The 10,751-nt window shown below is 39.5% G+C and overlaps 1 protein-coding gene across 1 annotated transcript; it reads right to left on the reverse strand.

The window, feature by feature from the left end:
* Positions 1 to 8,200: 8,200 nt before the first annotated feature.
* Positions 8,201 to 10,495, reverse strand: LOC124606799. Its single transcript, XM_047138867.1, has 2 exons — positions 8,496 to 10,495; positions 8,201 to 8,263 (listed from the first exon to the last, which is right to left on the reverse strand). Exon 1 carries the CDS (start codon positions 10,262 to 10,264, stop codon positions 8,510 to 8,512), a length of 1,755 nt encoding a protein of 584 aa, XP_046994823.1. The 5' UTR covers positions 10,265 to 10,495; the 3' UTR covers positions 8,201 to 8,263; positions 8,496 to 8,509.
* Between the last annotated feature and the right edge of the window lie 256 nt (positions 10,496 to 10,751).

Here is a 10,751-nt window from a genome sequence, read left to right on the forward strand (position 1 = left end):
CGGCGAGCCATCTCTGCCGCCGACTTCCAGATCCGAGGGAAACTCTGCCACCTCCAGCACATTCCTGAGATTTGTAAAGAGTAAAACGAAAATATGAATATGCGTAGTGATGACGTCAACACACACACAGAGTTTTTGGTTATGCGACTAAATGAGGAATGTCAAATGGAACACTCATTACATGGATCACGTACCAAGTGTGTTAAATGCCAGAGTTAATTAACAGTATGGACAGATCAAGCACAGGGAGCGTGTGGCATGATCAAATCACACAATCCCTGACCTCAGTCTGAACGATCACATTCGGCTTCACAAATTTGTACCACCACATAATTGACATTATACCTCACTTTCTTTCTCGCTGTAACCTCCAGTACCCTCCTTGTAGCCGTGATCACTATCGCACGCATGTGTAGTGGCGTGTGGCTCAGAGATAAGCAAGTTCGAATCTTGGTGGGGGAAAAATTTCAGTTTCAGTATTTTGCTTGCATGGGGAGGAGAGGTGGTGGCGGAAAGTTTATGATCACCAGTCTTCGCGCCTATGTCCTACACTAAATTCCAAACATTTGATCAGTGTCTCATGATGTGAGGGCATGAAACACTGCAATGAAAATCCATTCGTCGGATGGGGTCCCATTGGTGCTATTCGACAGCAGTAGGCTCTCTTCCGGCACCAAGTTTGAGCCTCTATCTTTGGAAGGTGGCTATCCTATTTGCCACGAGTATTTTCAGTAAGTTTTGACCACAAATATGAATGAAGTTGCGAATTTGATGAATGTACTTAACCTCTGTAGTATCGATACACCATATCCTTTGTAAGACTGTGTTTGAGACCAGAGGTGTTCGTCAGAGTAAGTCAGAGAGTAGCAGTGTGTATTGCATAGTCTGGCAATGTACTTGGTTTGAAATGATGGAACCCATGTAGCGGAGGCAGCATTATGTAAAAAGGGTTTTGTAATAATATGGTTTGAGGAAAGATATTGCGCAAATTAAATTATGTTAATGGAAGAATGACAAAAGCCAACTTCTAAAGTAATCCAGTGTTTTATATTTGTAACTATGAAGCTTCTTATCTTTAGAGCACTGCGTATGGTTAAAGTTTGCTGTAGAAATTTTATAATGCAACATATGGTTTTGTCTTATAGTTGAAACAAGTGTCAAGGAAGGCAATTGTACGCCGGAGAGTTGTTGAGAAATATTTATGCTAACTTGTTTAGGTGTGAGAACTTTATGAAAAGATGTGTTGTTGTTATGGCGTCATGAAGCATAGTTGAACTTGGAGTCTTTGTTCTCGTTTATCACTCGTTGAGATTAGTTCTGTATTTTCATTTACTTTCTTGATTCTCTTTGCACACATGAACTGCACATAGCGAATTTATAATGAGAAGCGTTATGTGAAAATTGGTAACATTCCGTCTCGCATTGTACATCGCAAATACGACAAACCAAATTTGATTTTTAGCAGTTACATCATTACGCCTTATAGCGACAAGCTGCAGAGCAGACGGGCGTTTCGTGCACGCAGGTACGCCAACAAATTAATCATCATCAAAGGTCATCTCCACTGTAAGGTACAATGACTGTCGGAGTGTATTCGTGAACAAATATATTTTTTCAGACGCTTGATACCACTAGAAGATTTCAGTAAGGTCTTATCTTGTTAATTTCCAAGCAATTTTGTCAGAAGCTTTAATTTTTATGTTAATTTTCTACGTAATGACAATAACATTTCTGATACAGTGATTTATTGCAAGACTAAAGATAAAGATTAGCAACATTCGGGGCCAACATTTTAATCTGGATCATTTTGCAGTCATATGGTATATGTAAATTTTATTTGATTCTCGCAGACGAATTGTTTGATGGACCGGTTACTCTGGATGTCAAATCGCTCCACATATTTCCGTTTAGTATTAAATTTGTTACATAGTTCTGTTGCCCTGTACCAAGATGTACGCATTTTGAAATCAAAATAAGTTTTACACATTTCTCAGATAGCAACAATACACTTACGAAAACGATTTTAAAAATATTATAAAAGATTTTCACCTTCGCTCATCAACAACAAAAGAAACCCAACGGTATATTACACAAGCTGTCATTACAGTAATCGACGCGACACAGATAGACACTTGACACTTCAAACAAGAACGGCGATGTAGGATTCCTGAGTCTGCTATCCTACGCTCATTCCCAGAACACTCTGGTAATATACACCTTGTAAACTGAAGTTCAAGACGGCAGTTCATGTTTTGTGCGTAACAGGAGCGAGAGCGCTCGACTTGACATTTCTCAACTAACTTCATGACAAAGATTTTGTGCATGTTATTTGTATGTTGATATTGATTTTGCTTCTAATATTTGGTTGCCAACACACTAGTGTGTCTTGTTGACGCTGTTCAGTTGTTTCCAGATGATGATGCAATAAGCCGAAAATCTGATCTAAATAACCATGTATTACTGGAAGAAAAATGCAGCTTGCCTGATTTCAACCTTAAACATATGCATATAGCATAGATGGGTATGCAGAAGTTTTATTGTTACTATGATATCATAAAGGTCCAATCTGAGATATAACAATGTTTCTCTAGTATTATAATGGCGCCACTGTTCACCATCTGAAGGCATAAGAGGCGTTAACCCCACAGGACAATTTATTACAAGTAGATAACTACAGTTTTGTCTTTCACAACCTTTGTTAAATGACGATTTTTGTTTCGTACTTTGAACTTCTTTTCATCTGCCTGGTGTGGCTGTCAGTCGGAGCTGCAAATCATTCCAGAAATGCTTTAGTGTATACGAATCAACGTATTTGGCTGACTATAATATTAGGTCCACAAATATTTCGTTACACCACTGACTTGGAGACGAGAAGCTATAATTCAAGACCGTAACTACAGTCACCATAGCAGAAAATGAGCGATACTGGTTGAAATGCTTTAACACTATCGGTTCAGGAACTGGAATAACAAGACAAAATAATTTAAAATAAGTCTGTGCCACAGGGCTTTCTCCGCCAAATTCGCGCTCTGAAGATACATATTGAGCTGTAATCAACGAAGTCCATACCCCTCCATCTGACAGAAACAAAGTGATACACGATTCGTTCCTTGGTGAGATCTTCTGCCGTTGAACTGGAGGCTTCCCCTATCTTTGTCGAGGTTCAGTTACCTCGTTTTTTGTGTTACGTTGTGATGTCTCCCATCACCCTGAAGAATGTATGTTGTTTATGCTCACAGTTGTGAACGAATAAGGTTAACCTTTTACATCTACTGGGCATGAACTTGTCTTGTGGAAAATTGAGTGTCAAAATGCCTCTGTCAGAGACCTGCTAAGTTTATGGCATCCGGCGGTCGTATAACATCCCTCTATCAAACAATATCATCTTTCGATGACTATCTCTGCTACCACTACGCAGACTGCCAGGCCTTTCCCACCCATCACATTGCACAAGGGAACCTTCTTATTCATTCCATGTGTCGGAACTACTATAGTGACTGACCTCTGGAAGGAAATGTTGTATATGACTTCGTGTCATGATGTGTTGTGCAGGTCTATGCTACAGCTCGTCATTAATGCCTCTAATCAGCCAAACTGTTGTGACTACCAACACGGTTGAACGCTGAAAGTAACTGAAAGTACCCTGTATTTCCTTAGCGGTAAAGTTTCAAGGAAGCTAATCATCAAAGTAACATAGACACTGGACACAGGGTTGATATGATTGAATCGTATGGCACATAAGATAATTAATAGGTAAAAAGCATGATGTTTCTTCTCGCATCATGCTCAAGATCAAATTTCTAATGCAACACCTCTTCGAAACTTTCACTGCAAGATTTACGTAACACGGTGGTAATAGCTTCATTCTATGAAAACATTAGTCTGTGGCTACCAGTGAACTCTGACGTTTACAGAAGACGCCATGAAAATTGTGCATGTGCCAATATTATTGTTCACTGCTTGAATTTCTTCCAGAGCTATTGTTTTCCTACATGATATTAAATTTTCATGTTAAATATCATTGGCACAGTTCCAGAGTTATGCTCTCAAGACACGATGAACAATTTCAGTTGACATCATAGCTGCAATATTATTTACATCAGTTCTTTCAAATATGCAAGGGAATTCAGCAGTCCCTACCTATGAGTTCTATTTTCATTTTTCTCTGTAGGAGTAATAGTTTCTGTATAGTGTGTGAGAGGAAGTGAAAATCTGGTGTGGGTTTTGAAGGTGTTGCGGGTTGCATAAAACCCATAGCTTTGTGCAGCTGAATCACCCTCAGAACTCACAAGCCATTTCTACCCGATCTATTCCCGTGTGGGGAAACAGCTGGCGCAGTCTACATCTGACTGTGTGTTACACACATGTAGGGTTAACCATATGAAGAGCTTCAGTACTTCTAGTTTTCGACTATTACGCAGACAGCTGTAGCCACAACGCCTTCAAATGCCACGCACAAATTTTTATATTCTCTTGCTCGCTGTGTGCAAACTGATTATCATACAGAAAAAATGGACAGGAAATTTTTGTAGAAAATTTTATGTAGTTAAATTTTGTGCAGGTATACATTTTCGGTAGAGGTCATAGTTGCCGAGTTTCTCAAGAAAAACGTACAAAAGTGACCTTTAAACGCGTTTTTCTTGAATAACTCGAAAACCCTGGCCTTTAGTGATAACGTATCCCAGTACAAAATTCAACTACATTAAATTTCCAACAAATATTTCCTGCTCATTTTTCTCTGTAGGAGTAATAGTTTCTGTATAGTGTGTGAGAGAAAGTGAAAATCTGGTGTGGGTTTTGAAGGTGTTGCGGGTTGCATAAAACCCATAGCTTGGTGCAGCTGAATCACCCTCTGAACTCACAAGCTATTTCTACCCGATCTATTCCCGTGTGGGGAAACAGCTGGCGCAGTCTACATCTGACTATGTGTTACACGCATGTAGGGTTAACCATATGAAGAGCTTCAGTTACTTCTAGTTTTCGACTATTACGCAGACAGCTGTAGCCATTTGACACACAGCTGTGGATCTTTCAGTCTGCAGGTAACGCAAGATTGCAAAGAACCCCAGTACGTTATTTCGACTGTTGTACTGAACAGACATGGTATTTTCATTATTATCACTATGCATATGATCGTTTTAGAAGTTAACTAATGCGCCTGTAACTATAGCTTCCAGAAAAATGTCGCTCAGAACGTAGACTTCTTGATTGCAATAGTATACCAAACGTGTGTTCCTCGCGTACCACCTACAACAAATGCTGCGACTGACATATAGTGAGTGGCGGTGTTATTCTGGCCTCGATGTTTCGAGATGTCACATCTCAATGTTTGTTTTTGGTGGTCCAACTCAAACATCAAAACGTTCCACCTAATCTTCAACACTAATATTTCGATATCGAAGCAAATAATCAACGATTAGTAGTAAAGTTCTGTTTGAAAAAAAAAAAATCCACTGTAGTTTTCACACAGATGTATTTGACAAAGTATTACTGTCAGTGCGTTCTTTTATTTCTATAGGAAATTGGTTAGATTCTAATTAAACTATTTGGTTCTGAACACCGAGTCAGGTATCAAACATCTGTGATGTATGTACATAGAAGCGACGAATAAAACTTTGTACCAACATCGGAATTCGAAACCGTGTCTACATCTACATCTACATTTATACTCCGCAAGCCACCCAATGGTGTGTGGCAGAGGGCACTTTACGTGCCACTGTCATTACCTCCCTTTCCTGTTCCAGTCGCGTATCGTTCGGGGGAAGAACGACTGTCTGAAAGCCTCCGTGCGCGCTCTAATCTCTCTAATTTTACATTCGTGATCTCGGGAGGTATAAGTAGGGGGAAGCAATATATTCGATACCTCATCCAGAAAACCACCCTCTCGAAACCTGGCGAGCAAGCTACACCGCGATGCAGAGCGCCTCTCTTGCAGAGTCTGCCACTTGAGTTTGTTAAACATCTCCGCAACGCTATCACTGTTACCAAATAACCCTGTGACGAAACTTGCCGTTCTTCTTTGGATCTTCTTTATCTCCTCCGTCTACCCGATCTGGTACGGATCCCACACTGATGAGCAATACTCAAGCATAGGTCGAACGACTGTTTTGTAAGCCACCTCCTTTGTTGATGGACTACATTTTCTAAGGACTCTCCCAATGCATCTCAACCTGGTACCCGCCTTACCAACAATTAATTTTATATGATAATTCCACTTCAAATCGTTCCGCACGCATACTCCCAGATATTTTACAGAAGTAACTGCTGCCAGTGTTTGTTCCGCTATCATATAATCATATAATAAAGGATCCTTCTTTCTATGTATTCGCAATACATTAAATTTGTCTATGTTAAGGGTCATTTGCCACTCCCTGCACCAAGTGCCTATCCGCTGCAGATCTTCCTGCATTTCGTTACAATTTTCTAATGCTGCAACTTCTCTGTATACTACAGCATCATCCGCGAAAAGCCGCATGGAATTTCCGACACTATCTACTAGGTCATTTATATATATATATTGTGAAAAGCAATGGTCCCATAACACTCCCTTGTGGCACGCCAGAGGCTACTTTAACGTCTGTAGATGTCTCTCCATTGATAACAACATGCTGTGTTCTGATTGCTAAAAACTTTTCAATCCAGCCACACAGCTGGTCTGATATTCCGTAGACTCTTACTTTGTTTATCAGGCGACAGTGCAGAACTGTATCGAACGCCTTCAGGAAGTCAAGAAAAATAGCATCTACCTGGGAGCCTATATCTAATATTTTCTGGGTCTCATGAACAAATAAAGCGAGTTGGGTCTCACACGATCACTGTTTCCGGAATCCAAGTTGATTCCTACATAGTAGATTCTGGGTTTCCAAAATCGACATGATACTCGAGCAAAAAACATGTTCTCAAATTCTACAACAGATCGACGTCAGAGATATAGGTCTATAGTTTTGCGGATCTGCTCGACGACCCTTCTTGAAGACTGGGACTACCTGTGCTCCTTTCCAATCATTTGGGACCTTCCGTTCCTCTAGAGACTTGCGGTACACGGCTGTTAGAAGGGGGGCAAGTTCTTTCGCGTACTCTGTGTAGAATCGAATTGGTATCCCGTCAGGTCCAGTGGACTTTCCTCTGTTGAGTGATTCCAGTTGCTTTTCTATTCCTTGGACACTTATTTCGATGTCAGCCATTTTTTCGTTAGTGCGAGGATTTAGAGAAGGAACTGCAGTGCGGTCTTCCTCTGTGAAACAGCTTTGGAAAAAGGTGTTTAGTATTTCAGCTTCACGCGTGTCATCCTCTGTTTCAATGCCTTCATCATCCCGGAGTGTCTGGATATGCTGTTTCGAGCCACTTACTGCTTTAACGTAAGACCAGAACTTCCGAGGATTTTCTGTCAAGTCGGTACATAGAATTTTACTTTCGAATTCACTGAACGCTTCACGCATAGCCCTCCTTACGCTAACTTTGACATCGTTTAGCTTCTGTTTGTCTGTGAGGTTTTGGCTGCATTTAAACTTGGAGTGAAGCTCTCTTTGCTTTCGCAGTAGTTTCCTAACTTTGTTGTTGTACCACGGTGGGTTTTTCCCGTCCCTCACAGTTTTACTCGGCACGTACCTGTCTAAAACGCATTTTACGATTGCCTTGAACTTTTTTCATAAACACTCAACACTGTCAGTGTCGGAACAGAAATTATCGTTTTGATCTGCCTTCTATTACTCTTGCTAAACAGATAAACCTTCCTCCCTTTTTTTATATTCCTATTAACTTCCATATTCAGGAATGCTGCAATGGCCTTATGATCACTGATTCCCTGTTCTGCACATACAGAGTCGAAAAGTTCGGGTCTGTTTGTTATCAGTAGGTCCAAGATGTTATCTCCACGAGTCGGTTCTCTGTTTAATTGCTCGAGGTAATTTTCGGATAGTGAACTCAGTATAAGGGGGGACGTACACGAAACTGCAGTAATTTTAAAAGTATTTTATAAAACTCTAATTTTTTAAGATAATCAATCCAAATTTGGTACAGTTATTAAGAAATGTTATGCGCATATGAACCTAAATTTTCATTTTTATTGACCTTTTACATCTTTAATTATTAACAATTAATTTTTTTTCAACAATGTAATTACAAATGTTCCTTTTTTGAGAAAACTGTGAGAGCAATGTTAATGAATTTTTGTACACACTTTCATACCAAATAATTACAAAACTCTGTGGAGCAGAATTTTTATATCTTCTTTTGTTCAGTTTTTACGGGTCTCCCAATTTCCCTGAAAAATAATATATCAAATTTAAGGAATATTTTCTACCATAAATACCTTACTATTTTATTAAGTGAAAATTCCTTCCACAGAATTTTTCACTATAGTACTGACTAGTCATATACCAAATTTCACTTCTCTACCTTTTGTGGTTTTTGAGAAAAAGGTACATAAAGTTATAAAAATGTAAGTTACGGGAAAACTGAATCAATGATTTGATAGTGTTTGTATTAGGTCTTACCGTCTCTGTGTGAACTAGTGCAAGCCATATGCATACTCCTCTTCATCTGCAAGCAGTCTCTTCTTTGCTTGTCTTCTTTGGTTAACCTGCTGTTCAATTTTATTGGCTGTAATATCAGCCGCAGCAACTCTTTTGTCATCGATGTCCTTCAATATTGAATAGGTGAAAGCTCCTGGATGAAATCCTAGCCTCTGTAGAGTTTTTATTCTTCCAAGATTACCATTGTTAAAAACTAAACAAGCATCATATGCAGCAATTTCAACAATAATTGTTGAAACAAATGTTGTTTTTGGGCAACGTTTCCAAATCAGTGAGTTGTAACTTTCATTAGGGTTTTGTGTCTTTCCATGCACACACTTTCGTAGGAGGTCTGGCTCTGCTAAACACCTAAATGTTGGTTTTATAGCACTTAAAACAGCCACAGGTAAACTGTGCTTGTGTGAATAGTTCATGCCATCACGCTCAGCCTGCTTGAATTTGCACCACGATATGTCACACAAATTATGTACAGGTTTGTCATCTGTGGATAGTTTATGAAAATAAATAGACCACACAGCCTTCTGCATGTTATTCAAATTTCCACTGTTGTCCCTTATTGCCTTGCCATAGTACACTTGTAAAGAATGAATTTCTTTGTCTGTGAGTCTGTTGGGACCACCTAAAAGTTTTCCATCCTCAAGTTTCCTGCCCTTCAATTCACGTTTCAATTTTAAAAGTCTGCCTCCCATTCGTTTTTGCACATGTCCAACACATTCCAACTTTTCTATAGCACAATGGGGACCATAAGGTTCACTTTCCAAAACAGTTTTGAAGGAGCTGGAGTCACCATCACCAAGGTATTTTGTGTATCTAACACCGTACTTTTCCACACTTCGATGGAACATAAGTTTCATAGCTGCAGGTTCCATTCCACCACTAGAACCAGAATAATTTCTACAGCACACTTTCTTGTGTTCAACCTGCCACTTATTTTCTTCCACTTCACCAGCTCTCTTTCCGAGTACACAGCTATAGCAATATTTGCTCATTACCTGAACGTCAAGAATTTTTCCAGTATCAACACTAATGACAGATGATACTCCATACAGTGATGTATGTCCACGCTTCATCCACGTTCCATCACATGACACACACAAATCGGTGTCTGGCGTGTTATCTGCTTCTGTCTTTAGTTCACTATTCATCTTCACAGCTTCCTTTGCAGAGGACTTCAAGTTTTCTTCCACTTCCTCTTGAAGAGCACTTAGCAGTGTTTTATTTCCAGTGGTGTACCTAGCACTTGGTTGTGGCATGTTCATGATCCCACAAAACAGTCTGGTACCTTCCCTGCCTATGCCCAAACATCTCATGCCATATATTAAACGCATATTTGCTTCATATATCCGGTTACTTGATGCCGAAGTTCTAAAAGCAGTGTCTGAATGACAGCTTTCACAAGTAAGATGCAACATACACACTATTCCAATTCTGTTTTCTTCGTCATATAATCTCAAACTTTTTGCACCACAGTCAGCACATACACAAGCAGATGATATAATATCAGATAGTATTTTCAAATCAATAAGCCTAAAACCACTAGTAGCTTGAGTGTCTGAGCCACAATCATCAAGTGATTGACAGCTGTCAATTTTCCTTCTCGAAGCACTCGCTTTCTTGGTTGAAGTATCGTTTCCATTTGTTATTATGGGGCTGGTTTTCAAGTTGTCTTTACTACATCGAGAAGCTTGACACTTTCTAACCTTTTTAAACACCTTACTAGAACGCGGCATGCTGCAAAATATAATAACAAGTCTACTTACAACTTTCGTAAAAATGTATTCCAAACAAACACTCGTAAACAAACGCTATAAATCAAAGAATATAAAACCAGCGGCAGAGATATTATTCCACAGCCTTCTTGATGTAGTACACAAACGTTCCCTGCATTGTGACTGCACAAAACTGGAAAAAAACGCAGTATAAATAGATATACGAGAGGATGAAGACCAAGATGGGGGGGCGTCGCCCTGTGCAAGCTATTACAAATTATTATTTTTTTCCCCCTTAGAAGCGGAATTGGAACGTAATATTTGGTAATTGAAATTTCAATACCATGTAGTAAATGAAGAGCCAATAAAATTTTTTTCACAAATTTGGTCATTTTCATGTACGTCCCCCCAAGTTCGGGTCTGTTTGTTATCAGTAGGTCCAAGATGTTATCTCCACGAGTCGGTTCTCTGTTTAATTGCTCGAGGTAATTTTCGGATAGTGAACTCA

Source organism: Schistocerca americana, chromosome 3 (genome assembly GCF_021461395.2).
Source record: "Schistocerca americana isolate TAMUIC-IGC-003095 chromosome 3, iqSchAmer2.1, whole genome shotgun sequence".
NCBI lineage: Eukaryota > Metazoa > Arthropoda > Insecta > Orthoptera > Acrididae > Schistocerca > Schistocerca americana.

What these genes read in the sequence shown, in the direction of transcription:
- LOC124606799 (XM_047138867.1), bottom strand. Translation starts at nt 10,264, where the DNA reads ATGCCGCGTTCTAGTAAGGTGTTTAAAAAGGTTAGAAAGTGTCAAGCT.